The sequence below is a fragment of the Oncorhynchus keta genome, chromosome 17 (genome assembly GCF_023373465.1).
Source record: "Oncorhynchus keta strain PuntledgeMale-10-30-2019 chromosome 17, Oket_V2, whole genome shotgun sequence".
Lineage (NCBI taxonomy): Eukaryota > Metazoa > Chordata > Actinopteri > Salmoniformes > Salmonidae > Oncorhynchus > Oncorhynchus keta.
Genome location: NC_068437.1, coordinates 28728784 through 28756308, shown reverse-complemented (window position 1 = coordinate 28756308; position 27525 = coordinate 28728784). Strand labels below are relative to the sequence as shown.

The window sequence follows — 27525 nt, the reverse complement described above, 5'->3', positions numbered from 1 at the left end:
GCACAGCCAGAGCCTTCCTTCCCTCCTGCGCTGTCGGAGCCTCTCGCCTGTTCAGCACAGCCAGAGCCTTCCTTCCCTCCTGCGCTGTCGGAGTCTCCCGCCTGTTCAGCGCTATCAGAGCCTTCCTCCTCTACAGCGCTGCCGGAGCCTCCTGCCTGTTCGGAGCAGCCTGAGCTGCCAGTCTGCAGGGAGCTGTTAGTCTGCAAGGTGCTGTCAGTCTGCATGAAGCAGCCAGAGCTGTCAGTCTGCAAAGAGCTGTCAGTCTGCAAAGAGCTGCCAGTCTGCAGGGTGCTGTCAGCCTGCATGGAGCAGTCAGAGCTGTCAGTCTGCATGACGCAGCCAGAGCTGTCAGTCTGCAAGGAGCTGCCAGTCTGCAAGGAGCTGCCAGTCTGCAAGGAGCTGTCAGTCTGCAAGGAGCTACCAGTCTGCAGGGTGCTGTCAACCTGCATGGAGCAGTCAGAGCTGTCAGTCTGCATAAAGCTGCCAGAGATGTCAGTCTGTATGAAGCAGTCAGAGCTGTCAGTCTGCATAAAGCAGCCAGAGCTGTCAGCCTGCATGGAGCAGTCAAAGCTGTCAGTCTGTTCGAAGCAGCCAGAGCTGTCAGTCTGCATGAAGCAGCCAGAGCTGTCAGTCTGCAAAGAGCTGTCAGTCTGCAAAGAGCTGCCAGTCTGCAAGGAGCTGTCAGCCTGCATGGAGCTGCCAGAGCTGTCAGTCTGCAAGGAGCTGTCAGTCTGCATAGAGCAGCTAGATCCGCCAGTCAGCCATGATCTTCTAGATCTACTAGTCAACCAGATTCTTCCAGATCTGCCAGTCAACCAGTCTCTTCCAGATCTGCCAGTCAACCAGTCTCTTCCAGATCTGCCAGTCAACCAGTCTCTTCCAGATCTGCCAGTCAACCAGTCTCTTCCAGATCTGCTAGTCAACCAGAATCTTCCAGATCCGCCAGCCAGCCAGGATCTACCGGAGCCTTCATCTCAGTACTGGGCTTCCTCTCAGTACTGGGCTTCCTCTCAGTACTGGGCTTTCTCTCAGTACTGGGCTTCCCCTCAGTTCCGGGCTACCCCTCAGTTCCGGGCTGCCCCTCAGTCCCGAGCTGCCCCTCAGTCCCGAGCTGCCCCTCAGTCCCGAGCTGCCCCTCAGTCCCGAGCTGACCCTCAGCCCCGAGCTGCCCCTCAGCCCGAGTTGCCTCAGTCCCGAGCTGCCCCTCAGTCCCGAGCTGCCCCTCAGTCCCGAGCTGCCCCTCAGTCCCGAGCTGTCCCTCAGTCCCGAGATGCCCCTCAGTCACGAGCTGCTCCTCAGTTCTGTGGGGTTCTGGGTGAGGACTATTAGGCCATGGTCGGCGGCGAGGGTGGATTATCCCAGGACGCGAAGGGGAGGAACTAGGACATTAATGGAGTGGGGTCCACGTCCCGAGCCGGAACCGCCACCATGGACAGACGCCCACCCGGACCCTCCTTATGGTTTTGAGGTGGGTCCGGGAGTCCGCACCTTAGGGGGGGGGTTCTGTCACGCCTTGGTCTTAGTATTTTGTGTTTTCTTTAATTATTTGATCAGGCCAGGGTGTGACATGGGTTTATGTTATATTGTATGTTCGTATTGGGGTTTGTAGTAATTGGGATTGCGGCTGAGTAGGGGTGTTGTATGGGCTTGGCTGCCTGAGGCGGTTCTCAATCAGAGTCAGGTGATTCTCGTTGTCTCTGATTGGGAACCGTATTTAGGTAGCCTGGTTTCGCTGTGTATTTCGTGGGTGATTGTTCCTGTCTCTGTGTAGTTTCACCAGATAGGCTGTAATTAGGTTTCACGTTCCGTTTGTTGTTTTGTATTTGTATAGTTATTTCATGTGTCACTTTCTTCATTAAAGTCAAATCAAATCAAATCAAATCAAATCAAATTTTATTTGTCACATACACATGGTTAGCAGATGTTAAATGCAGTGTTGCGAAATGCTTGTGCTTCTAGTTCCGACAATGCAGTGATAACCAACAAGTAATCTAACTAACAATTCCAAAACTACTGTCTTATACACAGTGTAAGGGGATAAGGAACATGTACATAAGGATATATGAATGAGTGATGGTACAGAGCAGCATACAGTAGATGGTATCGAGTACAGTATATACATATGAGATGAGTGTGTAGACAAAGTAAACAAAGTGGCATAGTTAAAGTGGCTAGTGATACATGTGTTACATAAGGATGCAGTCGATGATGTAGAGTACAGTATATACATATGCATATGAGATGAATAATGTAGGGTAAGTAACATTATATAAGGTAGCATTGTTTAAAGTGGCTAGTGATATATTTACATAATTCCCATCAATTCCCATTATTAAAATGGCTGGAGTTGGGTCAGTGTCAATGACAGTGTGTTGTGCAGCCACTCACTGTTAGTGGTGGCTGTTAAACAGTCTGATGGCCTTGAGATAGAAGCTGTTTTTCAGTCTCTCGGTCCCAGCTTTGATGCACCTGTACTGACCTCGCCTTCTGGATTATAGCGGGGTGAACAGGCAGTGGTTCGGGTGGTTGATGTCCTTGATGATCTTTATGGCCTTCCTGTAACAACGGGTGGTGTAGGTGTCCTGGAGGGCAGGTAGTTTGCCCCCGGTGATGCGTTGTGCAGTCCTCAACCCTCTGGAGAGCCTTACGGTTGAGGGCGGAGCATGCCGTACCAGGCGGTGATACAGCCCGCCAGGATGCTCTCGATTGTGCATCTGTAGAAGTTTGTGAGTGCTTTTGGTGACAAGCCGAATTCCTTCAGCCTCCTGAGGTTGAATAGCGCTGCTGCGCCTTCTTCACGACGCTGTCAGTGTGAGTGGACCAATTCAGTTTGTCTGTGATGTGTATGCCGAGGAACTTAAAAGTAGCTACCCTCTCCACTACTGTTCCATCGATTGATAGGGGGTGTTCCCTCTGCTGTTTCCTGAAGTCCACAATCATCTCCTTAGTTTTTGACGTTGAGTGTGAGGTTATTTTCCTGACACCACAGAGGCACCTCCTCCCTTAGGCCGTCTGTCGGTTGGTAATCTGACCACTGTTGTGTCGTCCGCAAACTTGATGATTGAGTTGGAGGCGTGCGTGGCCAGTCGTGGGTGAACAGGGAGCAGGAGAGGGCTCAGAACGTTATGGGGCCCCCGTGTTGAGGATCGGGGAGGAGATGTTTTGCCTACCCCTCACCACCTGGGGGCGGCCCGTCAGGAAGTCCAGTACCCAGTTGCACAGGGTCGAGACCCAGGGTCTCGAGCTTCATCACTGGAGGGTACTTGAATGCCGAGCTGTAGTCGATGAACAGCATTCTCAAGGTATTCCTCTTGTCCAGGTGGGTTAGGGCAGTGTGCAGTGTGGTTGAGATTGCATCGTCTGTGGACCTATTTGGGAGAGCAAACTTGGGTCTAGGGTGTCAGGTAGGGTGGAGGTGATATGGTCCTTGACTAGTCTCTCAAAGCACTTCATGATGACGGAAGTGATCGGGGCGGTAGTCGTTTAGCTCAGTTACCTTAGCTTTCTTGGGAACAGGAACAATGGTGGCCCTCTTGAAGCATGTGGGAACAGCAGACTGGTATAGGGATTGATTGAATATGTCTTAAACACAGGCCAGCTGGTTGCGCATGCTCTGAGGGCGCGGCTGGGGATGCCGTCTGGGCCTGCAGCCTTGCGAGGGTTAACACGTTTAAATGTCTTTCACCTCGGCTGCAGTGAAGGAGAGACCGCATGTTTCCGTTGCAGGCCGTGTCAGTGGCACTGTATTGTCCTCAAAGCGGGCAAAAAAGTTATTTAGTCTGCCTGGGAGCAAGACATCCTGGTCCGTGACTGGGCTGGATTTCATCTTGTAGTCCGTGATTGACTGTAGACCCTGCCACATGCCTCTTGTGTCTGAGCCGTTGAATTGAGATTCCACTTTGTCTCTGTACTGACGCTTGGCTTGTTTAATAGCCTTGCGGAGGGAATAGCTGCACTGTTTGTATTCAGTCATGTTGCCAGACACCTTGCCCTGATTAAAAGCAGTGGTTCGCGCTTTCAGTTTCACTGGAATGCTGCCATCAATCCACGGTTTCTGGTTTGGGAATGTTTTTATCGTTGCTATGGGAACGACAGACGCACGTTCTAATGAACTCGCACACCGAATCAGCGTATTCGTCAATATTCCCATCTGACGCAATACGAAACATGTCCCAGTCCACGTGATGGAAGCAGTCTTGGAGTGTAGAGTCAGCTTGGTCTGAACAGACCTCAGCGTGGGAGCCTCTTGTTTTAATTTCTGCCTGTAGGCAGGGATCAGCAAAATGGAGTCGTGGTCAGCTTTTCCGAAAGGGGGCGGGGCAGGGCCTTATATGCGTCGCGGAAGTTAGAGTAACAATGATCCAAGGTTTTACCACCCCTGGTTGCGCATCGATATGCTGATAAAATTTAGGGAGTCTTGTTTTCAGATTGGCTTTGTTAAAATCCCCAGCTACAATGAATGCAGCCTCCGGATAAATGTTTTCCAGTTTGCAAAGAGTTAAATAAAGTTCGTTCAGAGCCATCGATGTGTCTGCTTGGGGGATATATACGGCTGTGATTATAATCGAAGAGAATTCTCTTGGAAGATAATGCGGTCTACATTTGATTGTGAGGAATTCTAAATCAGGTGAACAGAAGGATTTGAGTTCCTGTATGTTTCCTTCATCACACCATGTCCCGTTAGTCATGAGGCATACGCCCCGCCACTCTTCTTACCAGAGAGATGTTTGTTTCTGTCCGCGCGATGCGTGGAGAAACCCGTTGGCTGCACCGCCCTGGATAGTCTTCCCAGTAAGCCATGTTTCCGTAAAGCAAAGAACGTTACAGTCTCTGATGTCCCTCTGGAATGCCACCCTTGCTCGGATTTCATCAACCTTGTTGTCGAGAGACTGGACATTGGCAAGAAGAATACTGGGAAGTGGTGCGCGATGTGCCCTTTTCGGAGTCTGACCAGAACACCGCCGCGTTTCCCTCTTTTCGTAGTCGTTTCCTTGGGTCGCTGCAAGCATCCATTCCGTTGTCCTGTTTGTAAGGCAGAACACACCGTCGCGGAAAACATATTCTTGGTCATGAGTAACCACCACACTGCATTTCGGTCCGACTCTCTTTCTACAAACGAAGAACGCCGTTACAATGGCCAGGACCAGCCCTGAGTAGTAAAGGCCTTTTGAAAGAAAAAAAACATTTTTTTTTTATTAATATATTTTTTTATATTCAGATTTTTCTGAATATCAAATTCAGATTTCTCTTCCCATGACAATGAACCTTTCAAACATTGTGTGCAACATTAGAGTTGTTAAACAGGAGGGATGACAAGTGTGTTGATATAGCAGTAATATTGTACAAATTCTGCTTTTTTTTAACAATCATCCAAATTGGATTTAAAAAAGGTTATGCATGGCATGCCAAGAAATTAGGCAATAATTAAGAGTAGGCTAGGCAAAGTGATATTTTCAAGCAAAAATTATATTGATTGTTTCAATGTTGCAACATTTGATGTACAGAGGCATTTACTGTGGTTGTCTGAAGCGTGCTATAGAGTTCACAGCTGGCCATTTGCAATTGGTTATTCCCCATCATTTGCAACAATGTCTATGAGCTTCATCACTATCTTTCCTTAGTGGTACATCAAACGGTTGTGATTACCAACAGAGATAAACTTTTATGAGTTGACTGTGGGCAGTATCTTAACGTCATCCTGAAACCTACTCTGAGCTGGGACTTTTTGCGGTCTTAAAATGGTCTTCAAACAGGATTCCTTGGACATTTTTTTAGATGCTTTTCGGATACGGGCCCAGGTTTCCATAATCAGCTGTTAGTGTAAGACAAGCCTGTCACCAATGAAATAGGGAGCTGTGGCTTTAAGCAAACTGTTGTTGTAGATAGAGATATACAAACTCTTACAACAGCATTCATTACACAGCTTAGGTTTGCAGGCTTCAACAAATACAACGGTTCTATTCTCAGGTGAAAACAATCACACTTACGAAGGCATGTCTTTGGATAAATGGAAATTATTTTCCACAGTAAATAATCAGATCAACTAGGGCCCTCTGGTGGTGACAGGAGTTACTACAGGACTACGCGTTTGTTTTTTATGTACAGGTCTGTATTTTTTATTTAACCTTTATTTAACTGTAATGGCTGCTGGTCTCTAAACTGAGAGAAGACAGTAACAATGTATACAAAATAGTGATGATTTGTGTTTACAAAGGGCTTTTCGAGAGAATGCAGAGCGCCTTTAGTCAGTTAGACAGAGTAGAAACACCCTATCCAACACTTGGTCCTGAACACTTACCACATGGCTGACACTTTACTATTGGGTCATAATAAAATGTTTAAAATGTAAACATACATGTGATACATGGGCAGAATGCTGTAGAAAGGTATTCAGAAATCGTATCTAAAAATAATACTAATATAATTATCAGCTATGAAGGTAAGACCCAGATGCAGACCACGTCGAATACACACATGTTTAATATTCCAAGAGGGTCATGCAATAGACAGGTCAGGCAGGGTTCAGTAAACCAGAGGTGGGGCAACAGTACCGGGTGGCAGGCAGGCTCAGGGTCAAGGTAATGGCAGAGGTCGGTAATCCAGAGGTGGGGCAACAGTACCGGGTGGCAGGCAGGCTCAGGGTCAAGGTAATGGCAGAGGTCAGTAATCCAGAGGTGGGGCAACAGTACCGGGTGGCAGGCAGGCTCAGGGTCAAGGTAATGGCAGAGGTCAGTAATCCAGAGGTGGGGCAACAGTACCGGGTGGCAGGCATGCTCAGGGTCAGGGTAATGGCAGAGGTCAGTAATCCAGAGGTGGGGCAACAGTACCGGGTGGCAGGCATGCTCAGGGTCAGGGTAATGGCAGAGGTCGGTAATCCAGAGGTGGGGCAACAGTACCGGGTGGCAGGCAGGCTCAGGGTCAGGGTAATGGCAGAGGTCAGTAATCCAGAGGTGGGGCAACAGTACCGGGTGGCAGGCAGGCTCAGGGTCAGGGTAATGGCAGAGGTCGGTAATCCAGAGGGGGGCAACGGTACAGGTCGGCAGGCAGGCAGGGTCAGGGGCAGGCAGTGTGGTCAGGCAGGCAGGCTCGGAATCAGGACAGGCAAGGGTCAAAACCATTATACTCTGAGGTACTTACCATATACCTGTGACTGTGTCTGAGAGATGATGTTCCCCGTAGCTCACTTGTTTCTAAAATCACTTCAGTCTATACATTCTTGTTTCCAACACCTACTGTTTGTTAGTGGGTGAAGTCAAAGGGGTTGGAGTTACAGTTGTACCATAGAGTTTCTAAACCCAGAGACGCAACATCGTGAGACTTCCAAGAACGCTTGTCAAACAGACCAAGCAGACCAGGCCGGGGTGGGCTGTTTGGGGTTCGAGAAGTCCTTGAGAGACGTGAACATTTTTATTTATTTTTTAATCTAAAGGCACAACCTAGATTTGAGCGTCAATCTAAGAAACATAACAAAATAATCCTTGTAAAAATATGTCAGTTTAAACTGGAGATATCAGTTTATTTTAATGGGCTGTGTCTCAATCCAAAGCATTCACCTGGCTGAGCTACAGTTGTATATGTCAGACCGTAAGGCATCCCGAAAATGGTATTTTCACAAAAACATCCGACCGGTTTAGCCTACAGACTATTATGACCACTCTATGGAAAGGGAAGACTCTCACAAACACGATGGCGTCCTCCGTTTCTATCTCATTTGAAGGTAACCCACAGAAATCAATGGGAGTATGGAGGTAGTTTTGTGTCAACAAAAATAAGGGGTTATACTGTACTGTCTTTGGTTGTATAGTCAAGACTTGACTAGTATCCTCCACCAGCTGGTACTCTCTCTGGTAGCATAAACTGCTGGACAGGGCTTAACCCACATGAGCTCTTAACTGGCCATCCAATGAACGTTCCTTTACAGTTGGCTGATTCCTACACCCCCACAGGAGAAGACTCCTGGTTCCCATTTGGGTGGCTGAAAGATAAACTAGGAAATATTTAAATTGTTTACCATTTTGGTTCCATTACTGCTCCCACTGATCGTTTTGTTAATTTGCATTTGTGCATCTGTGCAGCTGGCATATGTGTACTTCATACGGCTATGCCAGGCGTGTTAATGCTTCATGTTCCTCATCCTCTAGACCCTTATTTCTATCCTCAATCTCCCGAGGATTGCTTGCAATCGAATGCACCTTTTCTGGATGATTCTTATAATCACTATGCTTGAGTTACTTCGCTTTTGTTGAGGCCTGGTGGTCTCAGAGGGGAGAATGAAGGGGTTAATGGGTATAGGCGTCCCGCTAGCAGGACATCAGCCAACAACATCTGGTGAAATTGGAGGGCGCGCAATTCAAGTAAATAATCAAAATATTAAACATTCATGAACATACAAGTATCTTATATCATTTAACCCAAGACCTCATACATTTTAAAGGGTTAATAAATTGTGTTATGATATTCTGTAAGGTCTTCTCTTCAGGAGACCTCTGTGTGCGTTAACATCTGTTTTGAGTGTTGTGCCATTCAGAATCTATCAGAAGGCGGAAACCGCCTATGTTCATATTCCTTCTGTCTGGGCCCCACCTGACTATCGGAGGTTCTGAGAATATTACTGGTTTCCTGAGAACACAAGGCTGCCACAGGCCTGATGAAAACAGTCACTTGTCAGAAGATGCTTGTACTCGTTCACGTTGGATGACCCTATACTTGTGATGAAAGGTCAAGTTTCGGTCAAACCCACTTCTGAGATTTTAATTGCTGACAAGATGGTCGTCCAGGTTTGGCCGGGGTAGGCCGTCATTGTAAATAAGAATTTGTTCTTAACTGGCTTGCATAGTTAAATAAAGGTTAAATAAATAAATACATAAATAAATAAATATATATTATTAATGTTTGCTCTTTGTGTACATCCAAGGGCCAGCCGTGCTGCCCTGTTCTGAGCCAATTTCAAAAGTCCCTTTTTGTGGCACCTGACCACACGACTGAACAGTAGTCCAGGTGCAACAAAACTAGAGCCTGTAGGACCAACCTTGTTGATAGTGCTGTTAAGAAGGTAGAGCAGTGCTTTTTATGGACAAACTTCTCCCGAGTTTAGCTACTGTTGTATCAATATGTTTTGACCATGGCAGTATACAATCCAGTGTTACTACAAGCAGTTTAGTCACCTCAACTTGCTCAATTTCCACATTATTTATTACAACATTTTGTTGAAGTTCAGGATTTTGTGATGTATCTGTCCCAAATACAGTTGCTTTCAGTTTTTGAAAGACTAACTTATTCCTTGCCACCCATTATGAAACTAACTGTAGCTCTTTGTTAAGTGTTGCAGTCATTTCAGTTGCTGTAGTACCTGAGGTGCGTAGTGTTGAGTCATCCGCATACATAGACAAACTGGCTTTACTCTAAGCCATTGGCATGTCGTTAGTAAAGATTGGGGCCTCGACAGCTGCCCTGGGGAATTTCTGATTCTACCTGGATTATGTTGGAGAGGCTTCCAATAAAGAACACCCTCTGGGTTCTGTTAGACAGGTAACTCTTTATCCACAAAATAATAGGGTGTGTAAAGCCATAACACATACGTTTTTCCAGAAGCAGTCTATGATCGATAAAATCAAAAGCCCCACTGAAGTCTAATAAAACAGCCCCCACAATCTGTTTATTATCAATTTCTCTCAGCCAATCATCAGTCATTTGTGTGTCTTTGGCATCATTAAAGGTGAAGACTTATTTTACCAAATCAATTCTCTGTAATTATTATTACATGCCAATTTAATTAACTAGGAAGTCAGGGCACCACAGAAACTCTTCAGATTACAAAATTATACTTTTCCGAATATAACTTTCAGATATTTTATATCTGATCAATTAGTCTTCTATTAATGAATGATTCTTTACCTCACGTCAGTCTCATCTGAATGTTGGTTATCTGCACGAACCCAGCATTTACTATAAATCATCTACACACCAATTGGCTTAATCATTTATTTACTGACTGTCTAAATGATCACAGAAATGCATAAACAAACCAACAGTAGATATTGGTTACTAACCATGATAGGGAACATTCCCTTGTGGGCTAAACTGATATGATGGCTTGGTGGACACAGGGAAAGGGGTGTGGACTGAGAAAGAGCGGGAAAGACTAAATGGATTTATTTCAGTAGTTAATTACTTTTTTTGCCATGTAGCGGTATAGAACTGGAACTATACACTACTTTAAAAAATAAATTATATGGGCATCAGACCTGCCTAATTCTCACATGAAAGTTTTTGTGTTTGTGTTACATAGGCCTAATTACACATTCTGTTAACATCTGACTCAAGAGTGAACTATTTTGCAATTTGTAGTCCATGACATTTCAGATTTAGATACTGTATGGTGATTTACAGTGTATTCAGAATGTATTCAGAACCAATGACTTTTTCCACATTTTGTTACTTTACAGCCTTATTATCAAATTGATGAAAAAAAAATGTTCTTCATCAATCTACACACAATACCCCATTATGACGAGGTGAAAACAAGTTCTAGAAATTTCTGCAAATTTATTAGAAATACATTTTCAGACTCTTTACTATGAGACTTGAAATTGAGCTCAGGTGCATCCTGTTTCCATTGATAATTCTTGAGATGTTTCTATAACTTGATTGGAGTCCACCTGTGGTAAATTCAATTGATTGGAGATTATTTTGAAAGGTCCCACTTTTGACAGTGCATGTCAGAGCAAAAAGCAAGCCATGAGATCGAAGGAATTGTCCGTAGAGCTCTGAGACAGGATTGTGTCAAGGCACAGATCTGGGGAAGGGTGACAAAACATTTCTGCAGCATTAAAGGTCACCAAGAACACAGTGCCAAGAGGCACCTAAAGGACTCTCAGATCATGAGAAACAAGATTCTCTGGTCTGATGAAACCAAGATTGAACTCATTGGTCTGAATGCCAAGCGTCACATCTGGAGGAAACCTGGAACCATCACTATGCTGAAGCATGATTGTGGCAGCAGCATCGTGTTGTGGGGATGTATTCCGGCGGCAGGGAGTTGGAGACTAGTCAGGATCGAGGGAAAGATGAATGGATCAAAGTACAGAGAGTTCCTTGATGAAAACTTGCTCCAGACGGCTCAGGACCTCAGGCTGGGGCAAAAGTTCACCCTCCAACAGGACAATGACCCTAACTAAGCACACAGCCGATACAGGACTGGCTTTGAGACAAGTCTCTGAATGTCCTTGAGTGGCCCAGCCAGAGTCTGGACTTGAACCCGATCGAACTGCTCTGGAGAGACCTGAGAAAAGCCGTGCAGCTGTGCTCCCCATCCAACCTGACAGAGCTTGAGAGGATCTGCAGAGAAAAATGGGAGAAACTCCCCAAATACAGGTGTGCCAAGCTTGTAGCGTCATACCCAAGAAGACTCGAGGTTGTAATCACTGCCAAAGGTGCTGAGTAAATGGTCTGAAAACTTCTGTAAATGTGATATTTCAGTTTTTTTCTAACATTTCTAAAAACCTGTTTTTGCTTTGTCATTATGGGGTATTGTGTGTAGATTGATGAGGGGGAAAACACATTTAATCCATTTTATAATAAGGCTGTAACTTTCAGACTGCACTGTATCACAAAGTAGTTTGAATGTAGTCAACTGCTTTTTCAAAGTAATTTTAGTTAAGGGTAGCTTTAGTGTAGCTACTTCAAATGTGTAGTAATTGCTAGCTTGGTAAACTATATTTCAGAGTACTTCCCTCATAACAACAAATTAAATAAATAAAGTATAGTAGGGAGAAATGGAGACATTTTTTACGTTCAGCATCACTCTGTTAAGGGAAATGTAGTACTCTTTCTAACAAAGATGTCTACATATAGGATATTGTGAATCAGAATTCATTTAAACATTATAGTTTTGAAAATAAAGCTTGTCCAAAAAAGTGGTCTCTTGGCACAACTTACCCCAGATATGGGGTAAATTGAGCTGTATGACAGGGTAAGTTAAGCCGACTACAAATTCCTATACTGAATTAAATATGACCACTACCTTTTTAAAACCATGTCTATATTTATTTTCCAAACACAATTCAACACAATCACAATCACTTAACCAACACTTTGTTTTTGAAAATTGTTTTCAACATTGGCCTTTTTGTTGCTTCATATCCCAGCAATACTGCCTGGCATTACGCCTGTGAAGACAACGCTTGCCATTGGCTCAACCATTGGTTCAAGTTACCCCATAGCTATTGACACTCCCTACCCCAAGACAAACATTTAGACTATTAGCCCACACAGCTACAATGATGCACTTTCATGCTAGGTTTAGGACCTCATATTGAAGCTTATAGACACCCCAATTGATGTATAGAACAATCTTGACATTACTTTGCAAGCATCATGAAGTCTCTAACACTATACATTCATTTGATTTGGTGAAAATCTGTTTTTTGGACCAAACTCCAATAAATGACGACTTCTCCCTAAATATTTGGTCAAATGATACATTTTGTGAATGGTTCTCTAGAAACAAGGGTGGCTCAAGTTACCCTTTGGCTCAACTTACCCCACTCTCCCCTACAAATGCAGGATCTTAATTTGAGTCAGTTTTATACACCAGTTAAATAATACTGAGACTCATGGCTGCAACAGATGACAGTAATACTGTACAGTGTTCAGTTCTCACTGTTACCACTGTAACCATATGCACACTCTTTATCCCCCCCAGAGAGAGAACAAAAGCCATGCTGAGACAGTGTTTTTATCTGAATTATTTATCTGCCATGCTGCTGTCAGTCATCTCTTAAAAGACATCTGAAAACAGGTGATTTTACTTGTTGATACTCTATGGCTAAAGTGGTGATAACACACACACACACTTGCACCCACAGACTCACACAACCACATGCCGTATACACCCCATTCATTAAGCGAGCTGAGGTGTGTTTGCCCAGCTCTCATACTCCTTTGCATTGTCTGATCTACTATCTGCTGTTGTCGATAGGCGCGGTCTGCTCTCTCTCTCTCTCTCTCTCTCTCTCTCTCTCTCTCTCGCGCTCCCTCTCTCTCTCTCTCCCTCCTCCCACCCTTGTACTCTTTCTGCTCAGCATGGAAATCTCTTACCGGTGACTCGCTGACTCCCTCTACAGCTCCCTGTCTATCTCTCATACACGCTTGCTCTCCCTCACTCTCCCTCGCAGTCTTTCTTCTCGTGTCATGCTTTATAAGGCAGGGATCAGCGTGAGCATGAGTGAGTGTGTGTGAGCTCTGTCTTTGCTGCAGCATCCTGGGTCTCTGTGTGGAGGAGAGGAGGAGAGTTCCTGCTACTCTCCCAGCAAAGAGCACTCTAGGTGGGGGAACATCGTGGCCAGAGAAGGGGTTGTCTTGACCAGAAACAGTACAGTCCCAGGACAGAACGGACAGACAGAGACGCGTGGTGACTGGAGAGGAACGAAATAAGAGATCAAGAGGAGAGGAGCGTATTGCTGCCTCTCAGGCTTTTGTGTTGTGAGAAACTAAGGGAGAAAAGAGGGGAGGATAGGAGGGAGGGGGGCACACTCCTGAGATACAGGGATCCCAGGAGGTTTCAGCAGGGGGGAGAGGGCTGTACAGGAGGGGTGTGTCAAAGCTGAAGAGGAGGGGGTCTTCTCTGCTTATCAAAGACAAGAAAGACAGAAGGAGAGGAAGAAAAATAAGTGAAGAGTGAAGGAGAGGTAACGGTTTCGCCTCAGTGTCAGGAGTTGAAGAGGGTCTCGAGGGGGTCATGGTGAGAATGAAGAGGGAGAGAGTCTGCTGAGAAAAAGGAGAGTAGAAACAACAAGCAGAAGGTAAGGACAAAGGGATGTGTGCTCATTGAGTGAAGACTTGGTTTCCGAGGAAGAAGAAGAGGAAGAGGAGAGGTCTCTCTTGTTGAAGCGTCTGGTTGTTTTCCCTGGTGAACTTCAGTCAGTCTACAGGACCCCATCATGGCCGTCCAACTCATGCCCGAATCAGCTGTCTGTTTGCTTATGGTGAGTAGGAAAGGTCCAGGTATTTTTACACACACACACACACACACACACACACACACACACACACACACACACACACACACACACACACACACACACACACACACACACACACACACACACACACACACACACACACACACACACACACACACACAATGGGAGATGTTGCATGAGCTCCTATGTACACTACTATACACCCTCCACAAATATCCCACCTTCTATCATAAAGAAATCAGTAGTTATGTAATATCATATTATCATCAAACAATGTACCATTTCATCAAACATTTCTGTGCTTCAACCCAATATGGGTACGTTTCCTTGCTTTGTCTAAATGCTCCACGTGCTCACAGGGATCTCTCTGCAGTGGGCTGGTTATGAGACATCACACGCAGAACAGATATCACTGTTACCAGATGGGCGATGTGCTGAATGTGCTGCTGATGTGTATGTGTGTGTGCATTCTTTTTTTCTCATTCATTATTGGCTAGAGCTTGATTTTGGCAGTCGTCTTCTCTTTCTCCATACTTAGAAAATATACCTTTTCTCATGAGAGGGAGAACACACACGACCCACAAACTCATAACACCACAAATGCAGCTTGTATATGTCATTTTTATCATTTAAAAATACAGTGACATTTCAAGATGCCTTCCCGGCCAGAAGTAGAAATAAAATCAATGGAGACAAAACACTAGACATGCAATAGTCCATTCTAGTCATTGTAATTCTATGTGCTTGTCAGTTTCCTCCATCCCAGAGGGGCTTCACTGAACTACTTGTTATCTCCTCCTGTTATAGCTGTCTGTAGCCATAGCAATAGGCCATGTTACACGCCCAGGGATTGGACAGGAGGAGGGGGTGGGGTGAGGGTGGATGTTAAGGGGGTCGGAGAGTGGAAGATGGAAAGGGGAAGAAAGGTGGAACATAAGTCAAAATATAGCTAGCAGCATATCTTTACCTCTGTCAAAATTACTGACTTGAAATAGTGTTAGCATCCTGGTCCAAACATACAAACAGTATTTCAAATATATGCATGAATGAATAAACCTCAACGGTGACTTCAGTCATGGACTCTGTGGAGAAACACATCACATCAATTGAAGATGTTACTGTAATTATTTCCGTATTATTTATAAAAAGTGGTTATCTGGTAACTGATCAAAACTCAGTAATACATGTTTTCATTACAACCGAAGATGTATTCATATTCACACAGTCATGATCAGAGCTCAATCCCATCTGAAATCGTAATGTATGTTTATGCAGTTTAGAGGTTTGTGTGTGCGTGAGTGCGTGCGTGCGTCAGTGCGTGCGTCAGTGCGTGCGTGAGTGCGTGCGTGCGTTTGTGTGTGTGCAGGGATTTATATTTAAGTCTCAAAGCCACTTGCCCATCAGGACTCAGGAGGATATGTTGGTTTCATGAAGATTTTGAGCACTTGTCCGAAAATGTAACTTAACTATTTACATGCAGAACTGCCATGTACAGTTGAAGTTCGAAGTTTACATACATTGGGATGGTGTTCTTCGGGTTGCAAGCCTCCCCCTTTTTCCTCCTCTTTTGTTTCATCAGACCAGAGGACATTTCTCCAAAAAGTGCGATCTTTGTCCCCATGTGCAGTTGCAAACCGTAGTCTGGCTTTTTGATTGCGGTTTTGGAGCAGTGGCTTCTGCCTTGCCGAGTGGCCTTTCAGGTTATGTTGATATAGGACTTGTTTTACTGTGGATATAGATACTTTTCTGCCTGTTTTCTTCAGCATCTTCACAAGGTTCTTTGCTGTTGTTCTGGGATTGATTTGCGCTTTTCGCACCAAAGTACGTTAATCTCGAGGAGACAGAACGCGTCTCCTTCCTGAGCGGTATGACGGTTGTGTGTTCACATGGTGTTTATACTTGCATACTATTGTTTGTACAGATGAACGTGGTACCTACAGGCATTTGGAAATTGCTCCCAAGGATGAACCAGGCTTGTGGAGATCTACAATTTTTTTCTGAGGTCTTGGCTGTTTTCTTAGCTGAAACTATAGTTTGTTAACAAGACAATTGTGGAATGGTTGAAAAACTAGTTTTAATGACTCCAACCTAAGAGTATGTAAACTTTCGACTTTTCATCTACACATTGAGGAGGAATCAGAAAGACCAGTACTGCAATTCTTTGTATTTTGGTTGTTATCAATAAACAGTGGGGAGGAACAGTGGGGAGGAACAGAAAATCAGTTTCAGGCTACTGGAATTCCTTGCAGTTTGGTTGTTTTAACTACTTGTTATCACCTACCCAATGGGGCAACCTCAAAGCATGCTCAATTTGTGTGACTGTTCAGTTCAGTTGCCCCAGGCAATAGGGAAACCCTTGTATGTCAGTCGCTGGTGTGTGTGTTTGTGTGTGGCATTGTGTCTGTGGCTGTGTGTGCATGTTTGCGTGGCTGTCTGTGGCTGCATGAATATTAATGACATTTCTGCTGTGTGTATTAATATTTCAGTTGAGGCAGTGATTATCTCCTGGTATAATTACAGGAAGTGATTTTAATAACACACAGACTCTGTAAACACCCACACAAAATACTGACTGCCACAAATAATACAAATAATAATAACCACACACAAACTAGATACCTGTAGATATATCTCCCTCTCTATCCCTCTATCTCTCACTTTCTCTTTTTCTCTCCCTATCTCCCTGTGTGTAAAGAAGGGCATCTGCTATTATGTTTGTGCCAAGTTCACTGAGGGAAGCCATCTCCTTGGTGGGTGTGGAGGCTGCTTACACAACGAGCAACAGAAGGCTCGCTCTTCCTCTTTCTCTCTCTCTCTGGATGTCTCTCTCTCTCTCTCTCTCTCTCTCTCTCTCTCTCTCTCTCTCTCTCTCTCTCTCTCTCTCTCTCTCTCTCTCTCTCTCTCTCACTCACTCACTCTGTCTCCTCTTTGGGGTCGCCTCTTGGAAAGGTTTAATGATATTTTCATTTTAATTTAGCATGTTAATGTCATTCTAAATCTAAATTATGTATGGGGCTCTGGGGGAAGCACATGTTGCCATGGAACTATTGTCAAAAGTCAGTTGTGATTAAGACACCTATCAGTTCGGTGTCTGTCTGAAAACATGCACGGTTTTATGAAGAACGTTGTTAAGTTTCACACTATACAGATTCTTAGCCACAGTATTACCCCCTCCCCCGAAATACACACACACACACTCAGACCCCCAACCCCAGACCCCCAACCTCCTCATCACCATGGTTACAGACCCCCAACCCCATTCCAGCACCACTGACTACGGACCCATCAACCTCATTAAATTAGTTGACAGGAAGTGACCTCGTTCAATTAGAGGGAACAGGAGAAATGACAGTGTGTTTGTGCTGGGGAGCCTTGTTGTTGTGGCTGATATAAATAAAGACATCCAGTAAATTGTGTTTTAGTTCTCCTCTGGGCTCCATCTGTCTGGAGCTAATGTGATTGGAGCTGAGTTACAGTACAGTAGCATTAATACTGAGTGGTCTCAGGCCTGTCATGGAGAGCAGGCCGAGGGGAGGCCAGATACAGCAAATATGATTGGATCTCAGAGCTGATTGACTGATGGTTTATGAGGGAGGGAGGGAGGGAGGGAGGGGGAGGGAGGGAGGGAGGGAGGGAGGGAGGGAGGGAGGGAGGGAGGGAGGGAGGGAGGGAGGGAGGGAGGGAGGGAGGGAGGGAGGAGGGAGGGAGAATGGTTATTACTTCATCCACAGCAAAGCAAAAGATAGCCATCATTTTTCAGCTGATGATGCCTTTTTGACTTGAAACTTGTGTCTCCAAATGAAGATGATATCAGTCATGGTTCTGTGTGCTTCTTTGTCTGCATGGCTCCTATGTGATCTATTTTAGTCCATGCATGAACGATGCTGAGGCAGTCGCAGACTAAATCAAATCAAATCAAATCAAATGTATTTATATAGCCCTTCATACATCAGCTGATATCTCAAAGTGCTGTACAGAAACCCAGCCTAAAACCCCAAACAGCAAGCAATGCAGGTGTAGAAGCACGGTGGCTAGGAAAAACTCCCTAGAAAGGCCAAAACCTAGGAAGAAACCTAGAGAGGAACCAGGCTATCTGGGGTGGCCAGTCCTCTTCTGGCTGTGCCGGGTGGAGATTATAACAGAACATGGCCAAGATGTTCAAATGTTCATTAATAACCAGCATGGTCAAATAATAATAAGGCAGAACAGTTGAAACTGGAGCAGCAGCACGGCCAGGTGGACTGGGGACAGCAAGGAGTCATCATGTCATGTAGTCCTGAGGCATGGTCTTAGAGCTCAGGTCCTCCGAGAGAGAGAAAGAAAGAGAGAAAGAGAGAATTAGAGAGAGCACACTTAAATTCACACAGGACACCGAATAGGACAGGGGAAGTACTCCAGATATAACAAACTGACCCTAGCCCCCCGACACATAAACTACTGCAGAATAAATACTGGAGGCTGAGACAGGAGGGGTCAGGAGACACTGTGGCCCCATCTGAGGACACCCCCGGACTAAAGAGAGACACAGTTTCATCTGATGTGAGAGGCGATAGATAGGATTACAACGGCTAACAGGAAATAGCCTATGGTCTGACCTCCACAGGACATGCTAGCATTGCTGGTGTGATCCCCATCAGAAACCTCAGCTATAGCGCAAGCTATGTCAGCTACCATACTGCGCTAGCCAAGGTGGCCAGGTGCACAGTGTTTCCTCCGGCGCACGTTAAGAAGCAGTGCGGCTTGGTTGGGTTGTGTATCGGAGGACGCATGACTTTCAACCTTCGTCTCTCCCGAGCCATACGGGAGTTGTAGCGATGAGACAAGATAGTAGCTACTACAACAATTGGATACCACGAAATTGGGGAGAAACAGGGGTAAAATTCAACAAAAAAAAGAAAAGAAAAAAATCACATCATATAATCACCACTGCACACAAAACGCACCTGTGTAGATTATGACAGAGAGAATTATCACCTCAGTCGATCACTTCTAAACCTGTTCACTTCTATGTCACACTGGTCAAATGCCATCAGTGAACATGTCAATACTAATCGCCCGCACACACAAACACACACGCAGCCAAGCCATTACTCATTGTGTATTTATTCCTTGTAGTGCTTTTATTGTGAAGTGGAAATGGCTAGAAGCAACAACGGCTCACGAAGTGGTAGGCTACACAAGCTCACAGAACAAGACCGCCGAGTGTCGAAGCGTGTAGCGCGTAAAAATCATCTGTTCTTGGTTGCAACACTCACTACCAAGTTCCAAACTTCCTGTGGAAGCAACGTCAGCACAATAACTGTTCGTCGGGAGCTTCATGAAATGGGTTTCCATGGCCTAGCAACGGCACACAAGCCTAAGATCACCATGCTCAATGCCAAACTCGCCATTGGACTCTGGAGCAGTGGAAACACGTTTTCTGGAGTGATGAATGGCACTTCCGTCCAGCGAATGAAGCTGGGTTTGGCGGATACCAAGAGAACGCTACCTGCCCCAATGCACAGTGTCAACTGTAAAGTTTGGTGGAGGAGGAATAATGGTCTGGGGCTGTTTTTCTTGGTTCGGGCTAGGCCCCTTAGTTCCAGGGATGTGAAATCTTAACATTATAGCATACAATGACATTCTAGAAGATTGTGTGCTTTCAACTTTGTGGCAACAGATCGGGGAAGGCCCTTTCCTATTTAAAGAAGGGGGATACTTAGTCAGTTTCACAACTGAATGCATTCAACTGAAACGTGTCTTCTGCATTTAGCAGAAGTGGGTGTCGAAATTGACCGACAAATCTATGTATATAGCAGCCAATAGTGTTACGCCCTCATCTGTTTCACCTGTGCTTGTGCTTGTCTTCACGCCCCTCCAGGTGTCACCCAGTTTCCCAATCATCCCCTGTGTATTTATACCTGTGTTCTCTGTCTGTTTGTTGCCAATTCGTCTTGTTCGTTCAAGTTAACCAGCATATTTTCTGTCAGCTCCTTTCGTTTCCCAGCCTCTCTTTGCTAGTCCTCCCGGTTTTGATCTTTGCCTGTCCTGACCCTGTACCCGCCTGCCTGACCTCTCTGCCTGACCCTGAGCCTGCCTGCCATCCTGTACTTTTGCTCCACCTCTGTATTACTGAACCTCTGCCTTGCCCTGGATTTTCGACCCCTGCCTGCCTTGATCTGTCTTTTCTTCCCCTGTTTGCTACAATAAACAGTGTTACTTCGACAGTCTACATCTGGGTCTTACCTTGATCCCTGATATTTAGCCTAATTTCGGCTCTAGCCCCCTTGGCGCTAGTAAAAGTCTAATTAAATTGAAGAAGTTGAAATGCCTACTCCAATGTGTGTTCCTTCAGCACCATGAGCTGTCCATTTCCCACTGACTGTGCTGCGGATGCTGCTTCAAGTTTCAGCACGACAACGATTCAAATATGGCTTATTGTAAGGTCAATAACTCAGATAAACTCATCATGGGCAAGAAACAAATTGTTTTTAATAAAATCAATTATAGTAGTAGCAAGCTATCAAAGTTGACCTCCGGTCCTCCTTCTCGTCTTCTCGCTCTCCTTCTGAAACTGAACAGAACATAAGATATAGGCTAGTTCGCACGCAAGGCCTATTTCAGGCCTCATCCCTAAATAAACATTTGGTTTTCCTCCTGAACTGCCACCGTAGGACCTTCACAGCACAGCCATTGGTTAGGCAGCTCACAAACACGTTTTTGATCAGCAAGAGCAGAGCAAGTTGCGGCTCAGGATTGGAATATCCATTGCTTTGTGTAATGCAGTCTAGTTTTATTGAGACGATACTAAAAAATAAGGTCAATAACTTATATTTTAGTGTGATATTGTGTGCCCAGTGGAAAATCAGAGATGAGGGGTTGCATCGGGCAAACATCGAGATGGATATATACTGTATAGCTCTCCTAATAAGCAACTAATTCTAAAACACAGAGAATTAGTGAAATTTCATTAATTACAAATTGCATGACCCTCCACTGGACTAGATAAAAAAATACTAAACCCTCCCCTTGACTGAAATGAAAAAAGCATGACCCTTCCCCATTTTCCTCCAGGTAAACCGACTAGCATCACTACTCTGGACGGTTCTGACTTAGAATATGTGGACAACTACAAATACCTAGGTGTCTGGTTAGACTCTAACCTCTGCTTCCAGACTCACATTAAGCATCTCCAATCCAAAATTAAATCTAGAATCGGCTTCCTATTTCGCAACAAAGCCTCCTTCACTCATGCTGCCAAACATACCCTCGTAAAACTGACTATCCTACCGATCCTTGATTTCGGTGATGCCATTTACAAAATAGCCTCCAACACTCTACTCAGCAAACTGGATGTAGTATATCACAGTGCCATCTGCTTTGTCACCAAAGCCCCATATACTACCCACCACTGCGACCTGTCTGCTCTCGTTGGCTGGGCCTCAATACATATTTGTCGCCAAACCCACTGGCTCCAGGTCATCTATAAGCCCCGCCTTATCTCAGCTCACTGGTCACCATAGCAACACCCACGCGTAGCAAGCGCTCCAGCAGGTATATTTCACTGGTCATCCCCAAAGCCAACACTTCCTTTGGCCGCCTTTTCTTCCAGTTCTCTGCTGCCAATGACTGGAACGAACTGCAAAAATCACTGAAACTGGAGTCTTATATCTCCCTCTCAAACTTTAAGCATCAGCTGTCAGAGCAGCTTACCGATCACTGTACCTGTACACAGCCAATCTGTAAATAGCACACCCAACTACCTCATCTCCATATTGTTACTTATACTCTTGCTCTTTTGCACCCCAGTATCTCTACTTGCACATCATCATCTGCACATCTATCACTCCAGTGTTAATGCTATATTGTAATTATTTTGCCTCTATGGACTATTTATTGCCTTTACCTCCCCTACTCTTCCACATTTGCACACACTGTAGATATATATTTCTATTGTGTTATTGACGGCATGTTTGTTTATTCCATTTATTCCATGTGTTGTTGTTTTTGTCTCACTGCTTTGCTTTATCTTGGCCAGGTCGCTGTTGTAAATGAGAACTTGTTCTCAACTGGCCTACCTGGTTAAATAAAGGTGAAAAAAAAAAAAAAAAAAAATTAAAATTAAATGTTGCTTGCAGCACTAGAAATGTGGGTTTGATTCCCACAAAGGACCAGTACAGAAAAAGTGTCAAAATCTAAGTTGCTCTGGATAAGAGTGTCTGCTAAGTGACTACACACAGGTGCACACAGGTGAATGGCAACTTGCAGCCATACACCTGTGAAATCAGTTACTGATACAGACATGGTGGTGTAGCAGGGAGATTGGAATGCTGTGAACCATTAAGTTGTGAGTTGAAATCCCAGCTGAGGACGTGTTTCATTTTAGTTAGTGTATAAATTAACATGCACAATGTAATCATGTGTGTCAATTATGTAAGTTAAAAGTACTGTGTGTGTAACTAGTTCCACAGCCTTTTTTTTAGGTAACATACCCAAATAATTTCTAGTTGAATGAACATTTGAGACAAATTGAACAAACACATCATTTTAAGTTTACATAATTTTTTCATATATTTTTTCATATTGGAGCTAAGCTTGGGCCAACATTTATTTTAAAGTTAAGGGTACCACTTTGACCAAAAAGTGTTGTGGAACCAGTTACTTACTATTATTTAGTTAAAACAACTAGATTTGTTTTACAGTGTGTCAAGAGGGCCATTGTCGTAGCCTGGCACTCTTTGTCATGGCTATGAATGGCTTAGTATGGCCTGGCATGATTGGGCATATTATCCAGGCTGGAGGCATGCTTGGGAGAGGCTGCCTGTATTGAGGGAGAAGGAAATACTGCAAACACAGACTTATTCATGGTTTAGATGCACTGTAAAACACAACCAAATCATCCATGTATATAATTACTCATATAGTGTAGTGTGTTCTGGAAGACTTGTTATTTTTCTCCTCCTGTCTCCACTGCTGCTCTGCATTCAGTTCTACTCTCTTCTGTCCATCCAGGGGAAAGAGAGAAAGAGAGAGAGTGAGATATTCACCTCAGACCCACCGGTGTGTGACTGCACTGCATGCGTTAGAATGCGTTCATTTACCCCTAATGCGTTATGCATTAAAGTATCTCAACATCAAATCATTTCTGGGTAACAATTAAGTAACTTACTATGATAGTTTTTAATTCAAATGTTCAAATATAAACCAAAAAAGCTTCTTACCAAAGAGTAATTCCTCAAGCAAGAATTTAGCAAGGGCTGTCTGACTATCCTCCCCCACCAAGCAAAGTCAATACTTTTTCTCTATAAGCTTGGCACATCTAGCCACTGGGATTGTTGCCCATTCTTCAAGGCATGTTTTAATAATGGATTTAATGCTTTGTGTAAAAACTACTTTAGTAAAAGTAAAACATTATTTGGTTTTAAATATACTTAAGTATCAAAAGTAAATGTAATTGCTAAAATATACTGCTTACATTGTGTCATTTTCAAGGCATCTTAATGGATTTACAAATTTGTGCATACACTTTAGTGAAAAGTAAAACATTATTTGGTTTTAAATATACTTGTATCAAAAGTAAATGTAATTGCTAAAATATACTTAAGTATCAAAAATAAAAGTAAAGATATGAATAATTTTAAATTCCATATATTAAGCAAACCAGACGTCACAATACTCTTGTTTTTTAAATTTATGGATAGCAAGGGGCACACTCCAACACTCAGATGTAGTTTACAAATGAAGCATGTGTGTTTAGTGAGTCTGCCAGATCAGAGGCAGTAGGGAGGACCAGGGATGTTCTGTTTAGTGAGTCTGCCAGATCAGAGGCAGTAGGGAGGACCAGGGATGTTCTGTTTAGTGAGTCTGCCAGATCAGAGGCAGTAGGGAGGACCAGGGATGTTCTGTTTAGTGAGTCTGCCAGATCAGAGGCAGTAGGGAGGACCAGGGATTTTCTGTTTAGTGAGTCTGCCAGATCAGAGGCAGTAGGGAGGACCAGGGATTTTCTGTTTAGTGAGTCTGCCAGATCAGAGGCAGTAGGGAGGACCAGGGATGTTATCTTGAGAAGTGTGTGAATTTGACCATTTTCTGTCCTGCCTAGCATTTGAAATGTAACCAGTACTTTTGGATGTCAGGGAAAATGTAAGGGGTAAAAAGTACATTATTTGGGGGGGGGGATTTAGTGAAGTAAAAGTTGTCAAAAAAATAAATAGTAAAGTATGGTACATACAGTATACCCCAAAAAACTACTCCACTTTCAGAGTGGAGTAGTACAGTGTACTTCACTATCAGCATATTCTCTCTCTCAGAGACAGAGATGAGGCCTACCCACACACGTGATAAGACCGATGAGTGCTTCAGCTTGATTATCATAGCAAACACGGTCTAACTGTCTATTGTAGTAATTGTCGTTCCTCCCCCTACCACCCATCTACTAATCCACAGAGAGACAGAGAGACAGAGATTACTTCTAATGCTGTAACTTCCTCTAATGGGAGATAGAGTACACTTAACCAGACCAAATTACTCATAGCCCTACTGCTCTGTCTAATTAAAACACTCCATTACCCATATTACTCTGGGGGCTGTTGCTCCTTCCTCCCAAAGTGTGCACTTGTTCACTTCACTTCCTTCGATGATTGGAAAGGAAATGACTGGTGTAAGAAACATTTAGCAAACTCCCACTAACACATGCCTCTAGCAATCCAATACTTTAATTTTGTAGGAAGTAGGCATAGTGAATGAGTGAACACTGCAGGAGAAAGGAAATATCATTGGGATGCACCCATGATGCTAGCTACAGATTGTAAACTAGAATAATGTGATATAACCAAAGATTTTACAGGGTTTTATTGCATGTTGTGCGTTTGAATTTAGAAAATACTCCATTATTAAAACGTTTTGCTCCATGACGTAGTCCAACAATGTGTACGACGGCATCTTGTCTATTTCAAATGTGTGTACACATTGTTGAATTACTTATGGAGCAAAAAAAGTATTGATAGCCAATGATGAGGAGACCAGTGTGGTGCCAAGACAGTTTGGTGCCAAGACATCAACCTCTCACTTAACATCAGTAAGACAAAGGATGTAATCGTGGACTACAGGAAACGGAGGGCTGAGCACGCCCCATCCACTTTGACGTGGCTGTAGTGGAGAGGATCGAGAGCTTCAAGTTCCTCTGTGTCCACATCCGTAAGGAATTAACATGGTCCACACTCACCAACACAGTTGTGAAGAATGCAATGCCTCTTCGCCCTTCAGGGGCCCTCAGATCCTCAAAAGGTTCTAATGCTGCACCATTGAGTGCATCTTGACCGGCTCCATCACCGTTTGGTATGGTAACTGCTTGGCATCCGACCGTAAGGTGCTGCAGAGGGCGGTGTGGGCAGCCCAGTATATCTCTGGGGCCAAGCTCCCTGCCATCCAGGACCAGGCAGTGTCAGAGGAAGGCCAGGAAAGTGTTCAGACTCCAGCCACCCAAGCCGTAGACTATTTACTCTGCTACCGCAAAGCAAGCAGTACCAGAGTTCCAAGTCTGACACCAAAAGACTCCTGAGAAGATTCTACCCACAATCCATAAAGCTTCTGACTATTTGCATTGGCCCTTTTTTGCACTGACTCTCTTGCACTGACTCACTGACTCACTGGACGCTCACACACACAAAACACACATGCATATTGATGCCACACTCACATTAATTGGAATGAAACAGAATCTGTATTCAGTTCATTACAATTTTAGTCACCTTATCTGCAGAAACCACACAACCGGGTAATAACAGTCTGGCTTCCACAGCAGTTATAGACTATAGACTGAGGCACCAGCTGGGTGTCAATGTGGGTTAGTTGTTTTTAAAATGCATCGCTTTAATTTAATAAGCTTTAATTCTCCCGTCATATACAAAGGCAAAAGGATATTAGCACTGTTGATATAGTATATACATTTTTATGTTTGATTCATTTCTTTTGTGATATTTATTATAGCATGAGACTGGGGGTTAGGAAAATGATGACACCACACGTTACTGGAAATACATTTCACAAGATTACACATCAAATACACTGCTTCCAGGAAGAGTAGCTGCTGCCGTGGCGTTAGCTAATGGGGATCCATAACAAATACAATACAAGTCAATGAGGGGAATGAAATAGGATGATTACATTTATTATAATTATGGAAGACTGTGATTAGATTCTCTACATTTACATTCCAATCAGAGCTGAGGGACTGTTACCACAGTAATAACAGCAGTAACACAGTTACTCATAATCATATGTATTAAATACATTCAAAATTATCATTCAATTGAACCTTGTTATTTGTAGATAGATGGTGAATAAACTAGATGGCCAACTATAAAACTAACCAGAAATGTTTTCTCTAGGTCTGATGTTGTCCCTTACAACATACACTGATCATACAAAACATTAAAGACACCTGCTCTTTGCATGACATAGACTGACCAGGCGAATCTATGTGAAAGCTATGATCCCCTATTGATGTCACTTGTTAAATCCACTACAATCAGTGCAACCACTTCAATTGATTCATTTTACCAGGTAAGTTGACTGAGAACACATGATCATTTCCAGCAACGACCTGGGGAATAGTTACAGGGGAGATGAAGGGGGGAAGACAAGTTAAAGACGGATTTTTAAGCCTTGAGACAATTGAGACGTGGATGGTGTATGTGTGCCATTCAGAGGGTGACTGAGCAAGACAAAAGATCCAAGTGCCTTTGAACGGGGTATGTTAATAGGTGCCAGGCACACTGGTTTTTGAAAAACTGCAACGCTGGTGGGTTTTTCACACTCAACAGTTTCCCGTGTGTATCAAGTATGATCCACCACACAGCCAACAGTTGTGGGAAGCATAGGAGTCAACATGGGCCAGCACCCCTGTGGAATGATTTTGATACCTTGATGAGTCCATTCCCTAACAAATTGAGGTTGTTCTGAGGGGCAGTACTTGGGAGGTGTTCTTAATGTTTGGTATACTCAGTGTAGTTGACAGACATAGCATGGAACACAAGCGTGTTGAAACCCAGGTCTGTATATGGGACAATATGAATGTTTGGACATCTCAGATGGCTTCTTCCTCACATCCTCACAATATTTAAGCTGTTTTACATGCTGCCTAGCAGTAGGGGGCAGTGTCTGTTCATGACTGTGAGGGGCTATTGGATTGTACAATAGTGTGTGTGTGTGTGTGTGTGTGTGTGTGTGTGTGTGTGTGTGTGTGTGTGTGTGTGTGTGTGTGTGTGTGTGTGTGTGTGTGTGTGTGTGTGTGTGTGTGTGTGTGTGTGTGTGTGTGTGTGTGTGTGAGAGAGAGCATCAGTGCAGAAATGGGTCATGCTAACATAGGTAACATTAAGCACTGCAAATCAGTATGCCAATGCCCTGCATGTGGCATCATGACTGTCATATGCCGTACTGACAGATGATGATGATTACGAACCTATAGTTTGAAATACGAACACTGAATGGTTTGAGCCATATAGACACTCGGCTACGTGATTACTGGGTTCACACACACATGTTTGTTTTACTATCCTTGTGGGAA

At 44.1% G+C, this 27525-nt stretch overlaps 1 protein-coding gene across 1 annotated transcript in view; it reads left to right on the top strand.

Moving 5' to 3' along the window:
• Positions 1–13715: 13715 nt before the first annotated feature.
• Positions 13716–27525, top strand: part of LOC118396254 (FERM domain-containing protein 4A-like) — a 232967-nt gene continuing 219157 nt past the window's right edge. The window contains exon 1 of the mRNA XM_052465817.1: positions 13716–13985. Coding sequence (XP_052321777.1) covers positions 13941–13985 — 45 coding nt within the window. The 5' untranslated portion in view covers positions 13716–13940. The remainder of the gene's footprint in view (positions 13986–27525) is intronic.